The sequence below is a fragment of the Chiroxiphia lanceolata genome, chromosome W (genome assembly GCF_009829145.1).
Source record: "Chiroxiphia lanceolata isolate bChiLan1 chromosome W, bChiLan1.pri, whole genome shotgun sequence".
NCBI lineage: Eukaryota > Metazoa > Chordata > Aves > Passeriformes > Pipridae > Chiroxiphia > Chiroxiphia lanceolata.
Window position 1 is genome coordinate 5,838,418 of NC_045670.1, and position 19,094 is coordinate 5,857,511.

Consider the following 19,094-nt stretch of genomic DNA (forward strand, 5'->3'; position numbering starts at 1 on the left):
GGAAAACTGTGGAGTTTATTGTCATATGATTATATGATAGAATGTCTGAGAATGTGAAACCTTCTTTGGAGGAAGTTCACCTTTCCAGTGACTTCTAGAGAGTTCAAATGACATCCACATTGAGCTTATTTTTACTGCAAATACTACAAATAACATGTTTGGGTAGGGGGTTAGACCTTCATCCCAAATCATATTAATAACTACTTCTTACAGAAACCCAAAATTTGCAAAGATCATCTCATCTTCCTCTGTGTTGAAGTTCAAAAGGTTGTGGGGTTTTCCTTTATTCAGTATGGTAGACAAAACAGGTCTTGTCTGTATTGTGTGCCTGGTACTTAAAAGATGCACTGTGATCCACCACATAACATATAGTTCTGTCTTTGTAGGAGTGTGAAGAAGGGAGTAAGAATTAGTCAAGTAAATGTAAATGCCTTCATTAACATGAGATTTGTGATTATGTATATCACCTGAAGGGCTGTGTGTTCTACTACTGATACAAAATGTAGATTAGTAAATAAAATTTTAATGTTTCAGAAAGCAGAACTGTCCAGCTGTTCAAAATACTGAAAACAATATTTTGAAATTACTACTTAACCTGTAAATAAGATTTTAAAGTACTGTTTTGCTTGTATGTGACACAATTTGTTGTTGTCATTACAAAGGTGCATTAAGTATCTCTTCTACCCTTTGCCATTTTTATAAGAAATTGTGCTGGTTTGAAAGTTAACCAGCAGAGGAAACAAAGCCAACTCAAAGAGAGATTACAAGTCAGAATAACAATTTAATAAAATAATACAATAAGTACGACCACACAGACAAGTAACAAGCACTAACCCACAAAGCCCAAATGTACAACCCAACACCCCGGGGCACAAACAAAGCGGTGCTACCTGGGCCCCCCCTTGAGTCCAAAGCAAAGGGAGAGGGGAAAAACTTGCTGGTGGGAGAGCTGCTGCAGTCCAACCAAAAGTGGTAATTGTAATCCGGCCGAGGGTGGTGGTGAGCTGCGGGTTGAGAGCGATGAACTGCAGTCCTCTTCTGGATCCCACGAGTGGTAAAAAGGTTCCGAAACTCCAGGTTTATATACTCTCCAGTTCAGGCAGGAATGTTCAGTCCTCCCCTCAGAGCGGGGAATTCCATAAAAGGGTGTTTAGTCCTTCCCTCAGAGCAGGGAGTTCCATAAAAGGGTATGAGGGTGCTCAGGAACATTCCCCCACACACACCTCGCAGGCCTCTACTGACAACAGTTTCTGGGAAATGGCATGGAGGGCTATAGAATACACAGTTTGGGCTATACCCATTCAGTGATGAATCGGTCCCAGCTGTTCTAACCAGGACATTATCCACCCCTTATTCTATGCCGTCCATGTCATGCCCAAATTAACCCCCTTAAAAACTATGTCTCCTTAAAACTATATACGCTTACATATATATATATATATATATATACAATGAAACATTACAGACCATTCTCACTCAAAATTAGGTCCCCTTGTGGTACACAACATGTCTCCCCATCTTTTTGCATTACCCACCAGGTGGAACCAGGTCCTTGAGCAAAAACAATCCCTTGGATGGGTTTGCCTTTGCTTGAGGTGGGACTAATCCAAACAGTCTTCCCTAACATTCCTCTCATATGCACCACAGGGACTTTATCTCCATCTACAGTATGCAAAAGTTCTGATTGAGCAGGGCCAGCTCGATTGATGGAACCTCGGGTGTTGACCAAACAGGTGGCCTTTGCTAAATGCAGCTCCCAGTGTTTGAAAATCTTCCCACACAGTGCCTTCAGGGTGGTTTTCAGCAGTCCGTTGCACCGTTCAACTTTTCCAGTCGCTGGTACATGGTAGGGGATATGATACACCCACTCAATGCCGTGCTCTTTGGCCCAGGTGTCTACGAGGTCATTCTTGAAATGGGTCCCATTATCAGACTCAATTCTCTCCGGGGTGCCGTGTCGCCACAGGACGTGTTTTTCAAGGCCCAGGATGGTATTCCGGGCAGTGGCATGAGGCACAGGGTATGTCTCCAACCATCCAGTACTTCCTTCTACCATGGTCAGTACATAGTGCTTGCCTTGACGGGTTTTGGGGAGTATGATGTAGTCAACTTGCCAGGCTTCCCCATACCTGTACTTCGACCACCGTCCACCATACCATAGAGGTTTCACCCTCTTGATCTGCTTGATGGCAGCACATGTCTCACAGTCATGGATGACCTGTGAGACAATGTCCTTGGTTAAGTCCACCCCTCGGTCACGAGCCCATCTGTATGTTGCATCTCTCTCTTGGTGACCGGAGGCATCATGGACCCATCGAGCCAGAAATAATTCTCCTTTGTGTTGCCAATCCAGATCTACCTGAGAGACTTTAATCCTGGCAGCTCGGTCCGCCTGCTCATTGTTAAGATGCTCCTCAGTAGCCCGTTTCTTGCCTACATGAGCATCTACATGACCGACCTTCACACTCAGCTTCTCTACCCGGCCAGCGATGTCCTGCCACATCTCTACCGCCCAACTGGGTTTCCCTTGGCACTGCCAGTTGGCCTTTTTCCATTGCTCCAGCCATCCCCATAGAGCATTGGCCACCATCCATGAGTCAGTGTAGAGATAGAGTCTTGGTCACTTCTCTCGTTCAGCTATATCCAAAACCAACTGAACAGCTTTAAACTCTGCAAACTGACTTGACCCACCTTGTCCTTCAGTCGCTTCTGCAACTCGCCGTGTGGGACTCCACACGGCTACCTTCCATTTTCGGTTTGTCCCTACCATGCGACAGGAGCCATCCGTGAAGAGCGCATATCGCCTTTCATCTGCTGGTAGCTTGTCATATGGTGGGGCCTCCTCAACCCGTGTCACCTGCTCCTCTTCTTCTTCAGAGGATAGTCCGAAACTCTCACCTTCGGGTCAATTGGTGATAATTTCCAGAATCCCAGGGCGTTTAGGATTCCCTATCCGGGTTCACTGCGTGATCAGAGCGATCCACTTACTCCATGTGGCATCGGTGGCATGATGTGTAGAAGGAACTTTTCCCTTGAACATCCAGCCCAGCACTGGTAGTTGGGGTGCCAGGAGGAGCTGCACTTCGGTGCCAATCACTTCTGAGGCAGCTCGAACTCCTTCATAAGCAACCAGGATCTCTTTCTCAGTTGGTGTATAGCTGGCTTCAGATCCTTTGTATCCCCGACTCCAGAATCCCAACGGTCGTCCGCGGGTCTCCCCAGGCACCTTCTGCCAGAGGCTCCAGGAAGGGCCATTCTTCCCGGTTGCAGTGTAGAGCATGTTCTTCACATCCAGTCCTGTCCTTACTGGTCCAAGGGCTACCGCATGGGCAATCTCCTGTTTAATTTGTTCAAAGGCTTGTTGTTGTTCAGGGCCCCACTGAAAATCATTTTTCTTCAGTGTCACAAGGTAGAGAGGGCTTACAATCTGGCTGTACTCGGGGATATGCATCCTCCAAAAGCCCACAGCGCCTAGGAAAGCCTGTGTTTCCTTCTTGTTGGTTGGTGGGGACATGGTTGCTATTTTGTTAATCACCTCCATTGGAATTAGGCGGCGTCCATCTTACCACTTCACTCCTAGGAACTGAATTTCCTGAGCAGGTCCCTTGACCTTACTCTGTTTAATGGCAAAACCAGCTCTTAGGAGAATCTGGATTATCTTCTCTCCTTTCTCGAAGACTTCGCCCGCTGTGTTCCCCCATACAATGATGTCGTCAATGCACTGTAGATGTTCTGGAGCCTCGCCCTTTTCCAGTGCAGTCTGGATCAGTCCATGGCAAATGTTGGGACTGTGTTTCCACCCCTGAGGTAGTCGATTCCAAGTGTACTGCACACCTCTCCAAGTGAAAGCAAATTGTGGTCTGCACTCCGCTGCCAAAGGAATGGAGAAAAAGGCATTGGCAATGTCAGTGGTGGCATACCACTTGGCTACCTTGGACTCCAGCTCGTACTGGAGCTCCAGCATGTCCGGCACAGCAGCACTCAGGGGTGGTGTGACTTCATTGAGTCCACAGTAATCCACTGTCAACCTCCACTCTCCGCTGGACTTACCCACTGGTCATATAGGGCTATTAAAGGGTGAACGAGTCTTGTTGACCACCCCCTGGGTCTCCAGGTCACGGATCATCTTATGTATAGGGGTCACAGAGTCTCGGTCGGTGCGGTATTGCCGACGGTGCACTGTTGCTGTGGCTATCGGTACCAATTGTTCTTCAACCTTCAGCAGTCCCACAGCAGAGGGGTCCTCTGAGAGACCAGGCAAGGTGTTCAACTGTCTAATTTCCTCTGTCTCCACAGTAGCTATGCCAAAAGCCCAGCGAAGTCCTTTTGGGTCTTTGAAATACCCACTCCTCAGGTAATCTATGCCAAGGATGCACGGGGCCTCTGGGCCAGTCACGATGGGGTGTCTGTGCCATTCCTTCCCAGTCAGGCTCACTTCAGCTTCCAGTACAGTCAGCTGTTGGGATCCCCCTGTCACCCCAGAAATAGAGATGGATTCTGCCCCTACGTATCTTGATGGCATTAAAGTACATTGTGCGCCAGTGTCCACTAAGGCCTTATATCTTTGTGGCTCTGGTGTGCCAGGCCACCGAATCCACACTGTCCAATAGACTCGATTGTCCCTCTCCTCTACCTGGCTAGAGGCAGGGCACCCCTAGTCCCGGTCATGGTACTCGTTGTGCTCTTCTTGTGAGTATGACCTGGAGGTCCCTTCAAGAGGATCAGACGTATCATCATTCCTGTACCATCTGGAGTCTTGCCCACGAGAGACTGGAGCAACATTTACCCTTGAAGAGTTCCTTGTGGCACTTGTTCCTCTTTTCAGTTCACGTACCCGGGTTGCTAAGGAAGAGGTGGGTTTCCCATCCCACTTCCTCATATCTTCTCCGTGCTCACGGAGGTAAAACCATAGATTGCCACGTGGAGTGTGCTCTCTCTCCTTAGCTGGGGGACGCTGGCTCCTAATAGCAGAGACTCTTGTTTGTCCTGGCGCGATATGGAAGATCCCTTCCTTAATTTCTTCTCTTAGCTTCTGGTGTCCCTCTTCAATCTTCTCTTCCAGGTTTCGGACATGTTCGGCCAGTTTGGTTTCCACAGATGAGACGTGGGCTCGTAGTGGGGCGGTGACAGTGTCTTCATAAATCCTGAGTTTACTGACCAATGCGCCCACCTTGTCCTCTCCTTCCCTCCATTGCAGCGTTACTAAGTAGCGGGAATACATTTCTGGCCCGAGTCGTGCAAACTTTAACCACATCTGGGATGTGCACTGTACACCATCTGGACTTTTAGGGAATCTTTCATCCTCTGAAAAGATTATCTCCAGTACAGTTAATTCTCTTAAATACCAGATACCTTGTTCCATCATGTTCCACTGTCCTTGCTGTACATGGAGGTCCTCCTTACAAAGGTATCTCTCCCTCACACTGGACAACAGTCATTGCCAGAGGCTGAGAGTTTCCTGCCTCCTTCCAATCCCCTGATCAATGACAGGGATCCCAGCTGTCTGGCTTCACTCCCATCTAGAATTGTATTGTTAACTGCGGCATCCCAGATTCGGAGCAACCAGGTCAGAATGGACTCATTCGCCTGTCGTGTGAACTCTCTCCGGAGCTCACGTAGCTCACCCAGGGATAGGGACCGAGTGATTATTTCTGGCTCTGTCTCCTCCGGTGGATGTGAAGGTCCTGCCTCTTCATCATCATTTGCTATACGGACTGATTTAGTCTTTGATTTCCTTTTCTGGACAGGGGCGACTGCTATTGGTTTGGGTTGTTCTTCTGGCTCCTCGATGGTTTGTGTGGACACAGTACCGGTTGATTCATTTCTTTCTCCCTCTGACTCAGTTGTGGTTTGGGTGGACGTGGTGCCTGTGGATCTGCTCCTTCTCTCCTCCCCCTGACAGCACTGTACCATGTCAAGTAGTGTCCGGTAGGCAGTGGCCAGGGCCCAGCAGGTTACTGTGAGCTGACCATCTCTGGAGCTGCCAGAGCATTTTCCCTTCACCAGTCTTATCATGCTAACAGGATCCTGCAGTTGTTCAGGGGTGAATTTCCAGATCATTGGAGGAGAAAACTTCTCCAAATACTGGTCGATGTCCTCCCACTTCCCGTGCCACTCAGCATTATCTGCTCCCAGGGCAGGCGTCCAAACAACCTCCCTAGAAGGCCCTGTTCTGACCCTAAACATGGTGTAGACAGTACAGAGCAGACAAAGCAACACTAACAATAACATTATGCTGTCCTTAACATCAAAAGAGAACTCAATATTTTCAAAAACTGTTGTAGCAGGTCTGAAGGGGAAGAAGGAGGTGAGAGGCTGGAAACAACCATTCCCCCCTGTTTCCCCAAAGGACTGGGTGCGATTTTTAATGAGGCCCCAGAGGTAGCAACCCAAACCAGGACAGGCAAACAGGACTGAATACACATTTACAATGAAACTCATTGCTTCTGATGTTATAATGACATAAATATAGTAAACTAATAAAGCAATTTGGATCCCTCTCCCTGGTTTTAAAAAGAGCATCAAAACAGGCAAATAGTTCCCCATTTGTGGAAATATGAACATGCTCAGATACAACATCCACGTGAATGCATCAAACAACATGGTGATCAGGGAGTTTCTATATCCAAATAGACAAATGCTTAAAATGAAATTGTGATTCTGACTTCTCTGTCTCTGCCCCACGAGTGGGCGCCAAAATTGTGCTGGTTTGAAAGTTAACCAGCAGAGGAAACCAAGCCAACTCAAAGAGAGATTACAAGTCAGAATAACAATTTAATAAAATAATACAATAAGTACGACCACACAGACAAGCAACAAGCACTAACCCACAAAACCCGAATGTACAACCCAGCACCCCGGGGCACAAACAAAGCGGTGCTACCTGGGCCCCCCCTTGAGTCCAAAGCAAAGGGAGAGGGGAAAAACCTGCTGGTGGGAGAGCTGCTGCAGTCCAACCAAAAGTGGTAATTGAACTGCAGTCCTCTTCTGGATCCCACGAGTGGTAAAAAGGTTCCGAAACTCCAGGTTTATATACTCTCCAGTTCAGGCAGGAATGTTCAGTCCTCCCCTCAGAGCGGGGAATTCCATAAAAGGGTGTTTAGTCCTTCCCTCAGAGCAGGGAGTTCCATAAAAGGGTATGAGGGTGTTCATTCCATAAAAGGGTATGAGGGTGCTCAGGAACATTCCCCTCCCCCCCCACGTCGCAGGCCTCTACTGACAACAGTTTCTGGGAAATGGCATGGAGGGCTATAGAATACACAGTTTGGGCTATACCCATTCAGTGATGAATCGGTCCCAGCTGTTCTAACCAGGACAGAAATTTATAACTAGAGAAATTTTGAAGACATCTGGGGGTTTTTTGTAATAAACTTACTGTAGCATCTCAACTGTTCATGTAGACTAACTATGCATGCAAAGTCATGAGTGGGATTTTATTTTTCTGTTTTGAACGGGAAAATTATCTATGTATCCAAGTATATCCCTTTATGTATGATATACAAAAGTGTGACTTTTTGCACATTTTTTAAATTTAGATGATCATATTAGAGACTTGTTTCTTTCTGTCCCAAAGCATTTTAATGAAACTAAGTACTTAGTTAAGAATTCAAAATAATTTTATACATAATTCTCTTCAGTTAAAATTTAATTGCCTGCAAGAACTGAAAAACTGAACTAGTTTGAAGTTCCCAGATGCTTATTAACTTTAAAAATCGAGGACAGTGCTGGAGATGTGTAAACAATAACTTTGGAATCTGATTTTAAGTTTCACCCACACCTTTAAATTAATGTGCACATTCTTTGCTAAAGCAACAGTACAGGTTTTCTGTCTTTTCAAGGGAGAGAGAGGAAGTTGCAACCTGTATAACCTGGGATGCTTTTATTCACGTATTAAAGTACTGACTAGTATTTAGAAAAGATTATATTCCTTCACCATCAGAACCTTAGCGGTTTAGCTAGAAGAATTAGAAGTAGAAATTGGGAAAATATTTAAGGCTAAGAGTATTGTAGGCTTATTTAGTGCTCATTTGTAAATTTAAAATGCTTCTGTTGATTTCTGACCTTTTTGACAGAATTCCAGTAAAAGCAGATGCATTAAAACTTGCCAGTTTTCATAGGCAATTTGGAGATTGTTTTGTTGCATTGTGTTCCTGAGATATGTCACACTACTTCTGAACTACAGAGCATAACTTGAGATAATTATTAATGCATAACAGTGACTTTCATGAGGTGTTATAATCAAATTTTAATTTGTCAATTATATAAAATTCAGACTGATGAAAGAACAGCATATATTTAAAGTTATTTCTCAATACCATCATTTTTGTTGGGTGTTTTTTAGAACATTCCTGATATAGATGATGAAGGATACAGCATTAAACCAGAAGCATCACAGGATATCCTTTTTACTATTATTGTGCCAAGTTATTTCTTGTTATTACAATTATTTGGGGAGGGGAAGTAACCATTAAAGAGTTAAGTCAAGGAAGATGAATGACATGCTTATGTTGTAGTCTTATGTTCATAGTGCACAAAATTTTGTCTAGTTTAGATTTTATGTGTGTAAATGTTAAAGGTTAGATCAGATGTCTGAGGAGATTCAGGAGCATGTTTTTTTGTCTGACAGTAAAAAAAACCCAGAACAAAAACTTCAAGGTAACCCTGCAGATTTTTCTCCATGTCAAACTTGCAGAGAGGGAAAACCTCCATTCTTTATTGGACATGGTGGGGGGCCCCCTGGTGGTCTAGTGGTTAGGATGCGGCGCTTTCACTGCCGCGGCCCGGGTTCGATTCCCGGTCAGAGAAGTCCCCCGGGCAGATGGAGCTCGTCAGCCCTATAAGGCCATCCATCTAAGAGAAGGTCACTCTAAACAAACCTACGTCCTGAGGACCTCACTGCCACTGTCCAAGCTTGCTCGGCCCCAGCAGATGAACCTTAGGATTAAAGGGTGGGCTCAGTTCAGCGCACACTGTGTCTCACCTAAAAAATCCACTGCGCAGGCTCGAAGGGTAAAGACCTTTCCCCAATCTTTGTTCGCGAAGACTGGCCATACTGTATTGGACATGGGTGGGAACATAGTTATCAAAGATGAGGAAAAGGCTGAGGTATTTAACACTTTCTTTACCTCAGTTTTCAACAGTAAGACAGATTGTCCTGAGGACAACTGGCTTCTGGACCTTGTAGACAGAGATAAGAAGCTGAATAGCCCCCCTGTAATCCAGGAGGAAACAGTTAGTGACCTGCTGAACCACTTGGATCCTCACAGGTCTATGGGACCAGATGGGATCCATCCTAGGGTGATGAGGGAGCTGGTGGAAGAGCTCGCCAAGCCTCTCCATCATCTACCAACAGTCCTGGCTCACTGGGGAGGTCCCAGATGATTGGAAGTTGGCAAATGTCACACCAATCCACAAAAAGGACCAGAAGGAGGACCTGGGAAACTACAGGCCCATCAACCTGACCTCAGTACCCGGCAAGGTTATGGAGCAGATCATCCTAAGTGCAATCACACAACACCTACAGGATGGACAGGGGATCAAACCCAGCCAGTACGGGTTTAGGAAGGGCAGTTCCTGTCTGACCAACCTGATCTCCTTTTGTGATCAGGTGACTCACCTGGTGGATGAAGGGAAGGCTGTGGATGTGGTCTATCTGGACTTCAGCAAAGCCTTTGACACCATCTCCCACAGCATACTCCTGGAAAAACTGGCAACCCACGGCTTGGACAGGTGCACTCTGTGCTGGGTTAGGAACTGGCTGGAGGGCAGGGCCCAGAGAGCGATGGGGAACGGTGTTGCATCCAGTTGGTGACCAGTCACTAGTGGTGTCCCCCAGGGATCAGTGTTGGGCCAAGTTCTGTTTAATATCTTTATCAATGATTTAGATGAGGGGATTGAGTCCACCATCAGCAAATTTATAGATGACACTAAGTTGGGGAGGAGTATCGATCAGCTGGAAGGCAGGAGGGCTCTGCAGAGGGACCTCGACAGACTGGAGAGTTGGGCTGATTCCAATGGGATGAGGTTCAACAAGGCCAAGTGCCAGATCCTGCACTTTGGTCACAACAACCCCATGCTGCACTACAGGCTGGGCACAGAGTGACTGGAGAGCAGCCAGGCAGAAAAGGACCTGGGAGTTTGGATTGACAGGAAGCTGAACATGAGCCAGCAGTGTGCCCAGGTGGCCAAGAAGGCCAATGGCATCCTGACCTGTATCAGGAACAGTGTGGCAAACAGGTTCAGGGAAGTGATTCTTCCCCCGTACTCAGCACTGGTGAAACCACACTTGGAGTACTGTGTCCAGTTCTGGGCCCCTCAGTTCAGGAAGGATATTGAGGTGCTGGAGTAGGTCCAGCGAAGAGCAACAAGACTGGTGAAGGGACTCGAGCACAAGTCCTATGAGGAGAGGCTGAGGGAGCTGGGGTTGTTTAGCCTGGAGAAGACGAGGCTCAAGAGAGACCTCATCGCTCTCTACAACTACCTGAAAGGAGGTTGTAGCCCGGTGGGGGTTGGTCTCTTCTCCCAGGCAACTATCAGCAAGACAAAAGGGCATGGTCTTAAGCCGTGCCAGGGGAGGTTTAGGTCAGATATTAGGAAGAAATTCTTTACAGAGAGGGTAATCAGGCATTGGAATGGGTTGCCCAGGGAAGTGGTGGATTCACCGTCCCGGAGGTTTTTAAGATGAGACTGGATGTGGCACTTAGTGCCATGGTCAAGTAACCACGGAGGTAGTGGATCAAGGGTTGGACTTGATCCAACCCAGCTGATTCTATGATTCTATAAAGTATAGTTTGTAAACTCTTTTAAGCATACTGAATGGCTTTCTGTTCTATGTCTGTGCCCTTCCCACTTTTTAATAACACTATTAAAAGCATTTGAAGCCACATCAGTCTAGAAATAGAATTTCTGTTAATTAATGAAGCATCATGCTGTTTCTAAGTGGTGCTTATAGCTTTTATTCTATTTTTAATGATAGTTTTGAACAGATTTTTGTTATGAGTCTTTTTTTTTAAAATGGATTTCATTATTTTCTCTGCTCTCCCTTTGAAGGAAAAGATTCTTTTCCTCTTTTTTTTTCTTCCATCAGAAACAGAGGGAAGTTCTACTTAAGAACCAGGAAGAACTGTTGAAGATCTGAGCAAGTCTAATATGTTAGTAAGGTAGATAATTTTTGGAAATGTATGCACCAATTTTTCAGGGGTTTACAGGTAAAATAAAAGTTAAACTTACACTTTGCAATTACTTTAAATTGTGAAAACTTTTAACCAGTTGAGAGTACCTTAAAGTGGGCCGGTCATCATAGCTTCTCTGTTCTCATCACTTTTGACAAATATGCCTCTGTTGCCCCCAGTGAAGGTTCCTGTACTGATAAAAATAGTTCATGTTATCTCTTATTTACATAATTGGTTGTGAGGAACTGGACTTTTTTAATTGCTTTAAAACATTGCTACTATAACGAGCTGTGCAAAGAAGACAGGAGAGTGAAGATAAAGGCTGAGGGGCGGAGGCCATAGCCCACAAATTGTTAACTTTGAAGGCCCAGAGAGCGACTCTTTGGGATGTGTTGCTTCTCTAGGTGTGTGATGCCTATCTAAAGAAGACCAGCAGCGACTCTCTGGGTGTGTGATCAAAACAGCCCCTACCACACACACACGGGGAGGCATATATAAACCCACCAAATTTTATGATTCGTGGGCTTCTCTCCCCCACCACTCACTGGTGGACCAGGACACCAGCGACAACAACAGTAACCAAGTTCATCGGAGACCTTTCAGTGGTGATTATAAACACTTTTTCTCTCTCTTCCCTTCTCTCTTTTCCCTTTAACTCTTATTCTTTTCTCTCTCTTTCTTTCTCTCTTTTCCCTTACATATTTTCTTGGGTGATATCTTTATGCTTTTACATTGCTATATTACAACCAAAATGGCTAAATACCTGTTTTCCTTTGCAATACATTTATGCTTTTATATTGCCATGTAACTATAGATAATAACAACCAAAACAGTTACATACCTGTTTTCCTTTGCAACCAAATTGTTCTAAAATAAACCATATATATGTATATATCTGTAAACACTGATCATCTAGTATCGATTTACTTTAATTCACCCCAAGAGATTTATTAATAAAACAAAAGTTACTCCTACCCGGCAGGGCAGGTCATGACATTGGTATAAAAGCAAAAGACTTTTATCCAGTTCGGGGGGGGGTACATTATTTCATGTTTTGCATATTTTTATGGAATGGAACCAGGAGTGAGTAACACTCATGCTTTTTAAGTGATTCACCTGAACATCCTTGTATCTAGTACCCTTTTTGTCACAAAGCAATGGAAAAGGCCATAGATCCAGTGAAAAAGCTCAGTGGTTTGCAATTCCTGTCAGCCAGGTAGTACTTCAGCTTCTGAAAATCTTGAACAGATTCACAAAATCATCAGTTTCCTTCCTCTTTTCCTCTCAGCCTCCAAGTGTGGATATTTATTCTTATGAGGGGAACTCTTAAGATGATTTGTTGAAGGACATTATTTTACCACAATGGCAGTCAATCTTAATAAGACCAGTCTTAAGTGTTGAAAAAACACTCATCCTAAAAATTGCTGACTGACCTTTCAGTTCATGGCATTCAGGTCTAAACTGATCTTTGTCAGTAACTGTTTAATAGACTTAAAACCTCAGTGGCCAGTTCATGCCACCTTATAAGAACTACCTGATTCGTAGGAAATGAATCTTGAAACTTGGTGATAGCTTTCAGGGCAAGAAATCTTTTGGTGAAATGAAAAATTACTTTTCCAGTTGTGATCCATTTTGTGGGACAGGTAGCCTGTAAGATGAAGACATTTGACTTTTTCCTTACCACATCTCAGGGTTTCTTTCAGTTGAATTGGATTTGGAATGTCTTTAGGATTCAGGGGTTTAATCTTTGTTAGGGAGTATTTTGAAGGGATTTTGTTCTAATGGTTGGCATATTTCCAAGTGAAAATAACAGAAGTAAGTTATAGAATATGCGTGTTCCCCCTAGGTGGCAAGATACTTCTGTTTCAGCAGAGGAAAAATTTCAACTTGTTTCTTGTCAAAACAGCTGCATCTTTTAGCATAGGCATTTCAGAGCTTTTGTTGAGTGCAGTTGCTGTGCATATAAAGGACCAAGGCTAAATTCATCTGTATCTTTTGCTTATTTTGAGGGTTGTTGTCATTGTGATTCCTTTTTATCCAAGGATGACAGTGCTTTAAGTGACTGGTGGGGTTTAGTTTACCGTGCAACCTTCTGTGTAACTGGCATCCTTTGCTGCTAAATTTTCAGTGCCTCTGTAAGAAGAGCAAGTAATGGTGGATACTGCTTCCTCTACTGTTAAGCTTGGTGCAAGTACCATGAGCATTTCATTGCTAATTAGAAAGGTTGGGACTTCCCCTCACTTGGTTTAAAAGGATTTTTCATACATGCATTATGATCCTTCATTGAATCTTGCAAATCATAAATTTAACATACAGAAGTGTTGCTACTGTATAACCATTTATCCTAATACTTTCAAATATACAGCCATTCAGTTAGATAATATTGTGCCTTGGATAACAGAATACCATTATGAAGATGAATGGATTATAAAAACTAAATTTTAACTATGAGTTGTGAATTTTGAACAGTGGATATAATAGAAGTGTCTGTATAAGTGTACAAAGAGCTTAGGCAGCATTGTTTATCTGTGGTGTTTACTTAATATGACCATTTTGTAGAGAGCAATTGTGAAACACAGACAGATGAATTTGAAGTACTTCTACCTTAACTAAGAAAAACATACCAAAAAGAACCATTTCTATTCATCCAGTGATTCTGACTCTGAAGATGATGAACCCAGGAGGTTCCATGTAGAAATAAAACCTGTCCAAACAAATGATAACTCTCAATATACCATGCCTTCTTTGGATGAATTAAAAGTATCTATAGGGAACATTGCTCTTTCTCCAGCAATATCTGTAAGTACTTTTGTTCCTTGTATTTTTAATGAGTATAGAAGAAAAGTGGTAAGGAATCTTTAGTGTTACATATATTTTACTGTTCAGAATTTATTCTAGATTCAAGTTCAAGGATTTTTTTTTTTTTTGTGCACTATGTCATCTTTGATACACTTTATTGCAATTTGATGTTAAGCAATTCCCCCCTCTCAGATTTTAACTTTGCTTTGAGTCTTGGGAGTGCTTAGTCCTTGTCTTTGCTATTGCTACCACAAGACATTTGAATACATATGAAGTTAGTTGAGCATAGCTTTTAACATAGTTTACTAATTTGTATTCAATAATATACAAACCTTAAAAACAGATCATATAATGTGGATACATATAACTTTTACAGTGTAGCTTTATTGTATGTATTCTGTCAAACTACAGAATGATCCTTTATACTGTGGGATGATATTGCAAATAACTAGTGTTAAAGTATGCTAGTACATTATTCACATCACAATATAGATGGCCCTGATTTTAAGGAAAATATTATGCATATTAAAATAATAATGATTATTTTTCTCTTCCCCTCCCCCCACATTATGAAAGCAGAAACAGAGTTCTGTAAGTACAGAATGGCTTTTTATTCACATTTTTAGATTAACACCAAGTGTAATATGTGAGAAAGTTATTGGGAAAAACTTAGGAATGTTTCTATTCTTACCTCTCAAGCATACTATGTGATATAAAAACTGTTTAATTTTACTGACCCAGCCTGTCAAGGGGTTTAGTCGTACTGTTGCCTTTGTCAGCTCTACAGTCTTCATTCCTGCCTTTTCCAACTGGTGTTGTGGGTATGCACTAGTTGCTCTGTCCTGGCTCATGTTCTGGTCTCCTGCAAGCTCCAAAATGGTCTGCCTGGCATTCAAAGCAAAATAACATATGGAAAGCTGAAATAAGAACTCTGGGACTATTAAGTATTTTATTTGACAGTTGACAATAGAATTTATTCTTTTCTGTTTCAGGCACAAACTAACCAAAATGCATCCAGTAAGTGTGAATATTTAGCTTTTAGTCTATTTACATTAATTTTTTTAACATGACATGAAAATATTTTTTTAATGATTGTTGAAGAAATAAACTTATTAAGTATTTCTATTTTAAGTAGAAAAAGTATTTCTCTTGTCAATTCTAGGTACGTTTATGATATTTGCATTTGAACTACTAACAATAAATTCAACAGACAAAATAAGTTATTTGGTCAAAATTTCGAAGTAGCTAGTAGAAGCCACCCAAAGGCCTCTTCTTTTTCTGTATACTCAGCTGTTCCCTGTTCTAAGAAACAGATGAGTCTGTCTGTGACAGTGATGAGGAACAAGTCCAAGAACCAAAGAGGGGGGAGGGGGGATATCTGTAGAAATTACTCTTGTGTAAGTTGTTAAAACCCTTCCACCTGCACAAGTTGAGTATCACCCACAAAACAGTAGAGCACTCTCTCTGTTTTATAGTCAAAACCATAAAATATGGCCATGGAGATAGAGGACAGAGCATTAGTCTCTAGTGTTTTTCTCAGTGGGAAACCAATCCAGGTTTCCTGAAGAATAATATTGATGCAAATAGTGTAATTTAAGGAAGAAATTTCAAGTGATCAACACTTCCTCCTGAAATGTGTTGCTCTGTTTAGTCCTCTCCTTTTAGAAGGTATTTCAGGAGCATCTGAATTTATATTATAGGAGATAATCCATTTTCTCTTTTCCATTTTAATAATTCATAATTAGTTTTGAACTGTGACTATTAACATTTGCTATCTTTTTATAATGAAGCTAAAAGATTTTTATTTTAGTGGTGATAATACTGTGTCTTTTCCTTAGGTGAAGAGTTAACAAAATCAAAGCTTTCTACTCCCGCTAATGAGTAAGTTCAACTTTTAAAATTATATCAAGTGTAGTTTTGGGGGAATTTGGTCTTATTTTAATCTAAGACTCTGAGACTTATTGGAAATATCAGTTGACTGCTATTTTAAATCAGGTGTTTATTGTATTGTAAGAGTTAATGAGTAATTATGTAACAATGGAAATTTTTATTCACTTGTTTTCCCCTTCTAATGTGTTTGCTTCATTCATATTTATAATTATGGGATTACAAAATATTAGTTTTTATCAAAATGTCAGGTTTTCAATAAGAGGGATTTGGTTTCCATCATATTTACAGTGTTCCATTGTCAAGTGTTTAGGATTAAAAGTCTCAAATTTGGGCGCTGCTCATATATGTATATACTGAAACAAACTGATTTGTAGATGTATGTCTTGTTGAAAATGAAAATAATTTACTGACATTATGAAATATGTCCACACACAAACTTGCACTGATTATCAGTTCAGATAGTTTCCTTACGTGTAAATCAGTTCCTTGACCTGCAATTTGTAAGTACTATTAATTTTGAAATGCAAAGGCTAACTAATACAGAAGATGATTTACCAAAGTTGTAATTGTATTTTTATGAGTATATACATCTTTCATTAATATTCTAATTGTACTGCTTACTATAGAAAGGGAAACAGTGACCTTCTGGCATGGAATCCACTCTTAAGCAGTTCTCTTGAATCTTCCTCTTCAGGCCTCATGGTATCCTCATCCTCCTCAGGTAAAATATTTCATAGTAGAAAATGTTTTCTGCGTATTCTTCAGGATGTTCTGTTGTTGCTTTTTTAGTCATTGCAAGGAGATGTGCTTTGACTATTGAAATGAAAGAATTTTGTAAAGCAGTATCCTATGAGTAATACACAACTTGGAATGCAGTATGTCAGGCTTTCAAGCTAAGGAGCAAGGGGGAAAAGGGAACACTAGAAACCTTAGGAAAATTCTATCTTGCTTTTGTCTTTTTTTTCTCTCATTACAAAAAATGATCATCTATGCTGGAGGAAGAATAGAATCCTATTTTTACAAAGTTGGTAAATTAAGTGGAGGTTGTCACAGTACCTGAGAGATGCTGAACTGGCACTGTGAACAGGGGTAGGTTTCTTCTTTCTAGGAAAGCCTGTTAAGGTATCAGCACAAAGCCACTGTGGAGTTTTGCTGTGAGGAATTTGTTTCCTGTAGGAAACCATGAATCTGTTAGATGTGTGGGTGGGAGAAAAATGTCAGGACTGAGTCTGGAATTAAGGGGGAATTCCTGGCACCACCTGAGAGTAGGTGTATTGGGAGGAAGAGGGTGGGCTGAGGAGTATGGGAGGTGGAGGGGAAGGGGTTGAAACTGTGTTTGTGAATTTTGGGCACAGGATTTTGGAGTATATTAGTGTGGGCGGGATACTGACAGGCTTTCCTGAAACTTGGTCTTGAAGGGGGGGGATGTTTACAGAAACAGGCAATATTGATTTTTCCATTCAAAAGGCAGTAAGGGAGAGGGAGGCAAAATAGCATGTAATTGACTCTGTGTGTTCACAGAATCACAGAATCGACTAGGTTGGAAAAGACCTCTGAGATCATCAAGTTCAACCTTTGACCTAACACCACCTTGTCTACTAGACCATGGCACTAAGTGCCACATCCAGTCTCTTCTTAAATACCTCCAGGGATGGTGACTCCACCACCTCCCTGGGCAGCCCATTCCAATGCCAAATCATTCTCTCTGTCCCCTGGTGGTCTAGTGGTTAGGATGCGGCGCTTTCACTGCCGCGGCCCGGGTTCGATTCCCGGTCAGGGCACTCCCCCGGGCAGATGGAGCTCGTCAGCCCTATAAGGCCATCCATCTAAGAGAAGGTCACTCTAAACAAACCTACGTCCTGAGGACCTCACTGCCACTGTCCAAGCTTGCTCGGCCCCGGTAGATGAACCTTAGGATTAAAGGGTGGGCTCAGCTCAGCGCACACTGTGTCTCACCTAAAAAATCCACTGCGCAGGCTCGAAGGGTAAAGACCCTTCCCAAATCTTCGTTCGCGAAGACTGGCCATACATTCTCTCTGTAAAGAGCTTCTTCCTAATTTCTAACCTAAACCTCCGCTGGAGCATCTTAAAACTGTGTTGAAGAGACTGAGAGCAGGAGATGTTGAGAAACTAGTTCAGAAAGAGGAAGGAGATACCAAAACAAAACCAGATATTAGTGCTATGTTAAGACCTGCTTACTAAAAGTATTCACTTAAATTATTTATGTTGATTATCTCAGGGGATTTAAGGTGGAATCTACTATTTAGTAACAGTAACATACTCTGTTTCATAGTTCTCTTCAGTCTGCCTACTGCATGTCTATTTTCCAACCCCTACTGTCTTAATGCAGAGACTCTTCTCCTCCCATGCACCTGAGAAAGGAAGTGGTTATTGTTTCTTTTAGCTGGGTATTCCTTTTCCAAAAATTATTATAGACCTTACTTTTTTGTTCACAGTCATGACTTTCTGTTTTCATCTGTACCTGCTCATACAAATTGAAGATGAGTGAGAAAGAATACATATATCAATAGGAGAATTTTGTTCAACTAGTGCTAATTCTTCTTGGCTTTAGTCATGTCCTCTTAGTAGCAACCAACATTGCTAAGTAACCATTAGGGTTTTAAGTGCAACTTATTATTCCTCCACTTCATATTCCTTAAAAGTTATGTTTTATAACAAATCTAACTTACAGAATTCATTACATTGTCTCCTTCTCAATTAGATATCCAGATAAGATGGCTACTGGATCCACATTTGTAATATATTTAAGGATAAATTTTATATATACATATATATATTTAATTACAAGACCAGTTGTTCTCAGGGTACCCAGAGCCCTGAACTAGAAGACAGAGACAGTCCCCATAATCCATGGGGATACGGTCAGTGAACTGCTATGCCACTTAGACCCACATAAGTCTATGGGACCAGATGAGATCTGAGTAGAGGGAGCTGGCAGAAGAGCTTACTGAGCTACTTTCAAACATTTATGAGCAGTTCTGGTCAACTGGGGAGGTCCCAGTTGACTGGAAGTTAGCAAATGTGATGCCCATCTAAAGAGGGTCCAGAAGGAGGATCCAGGAAACTACAGGTCCATCAGTCTGACCTCGGTGCCAGGGAAGGTTATGGAGCAGATCATATGCCGTCATGTGGCACATGCAGGACAACCAGGGGATCAGGCCCAACCAGTATGGGTTTAGGAAAGGCAGGATCTGCTTGACTAACCTGATCTCC

At 42.5% G+C, this 19,094-nt stretch overlaps 1 protein-coding gene across 1 annotated transcript in view; it reads left to right on the forward strand.

The window, feature by feature from the left end:
* The window catches only part of LOC116779979 (F-BAR domain only protein 2-like), a 214,269-nt gene that overhangs the window by 167,214 nt on the left and 27,961 nt on the right, over positions 1-19,094 (forward strand). Inside the window, exons 12-17 of the mRNA XM_032674481.1 lie at positions 8,342-8,396; positions 13,792-13,970; positions 14,547-14,561; positions 14,963-14,987; positions 15,809-15,851; positions 16,487-16,581. Of these exons, the coding sequence (XP_032530372.1) occupies positions 8,342-8,396; positions 13,792-13,970; positions 14,547-14,561; positions 14,963-14,987; positions 15,809-15,851; positions 16,487-16,581 (412 nt within the window). The remainder of the gene's footprint in view (positions 1-8,341; positions 8,397-13,791; positions 13,971-14,546; positions 14,562-14,962; positions 14,988-15,808; positions 15,852-16,486; positions 16,582-19,094) is intronic.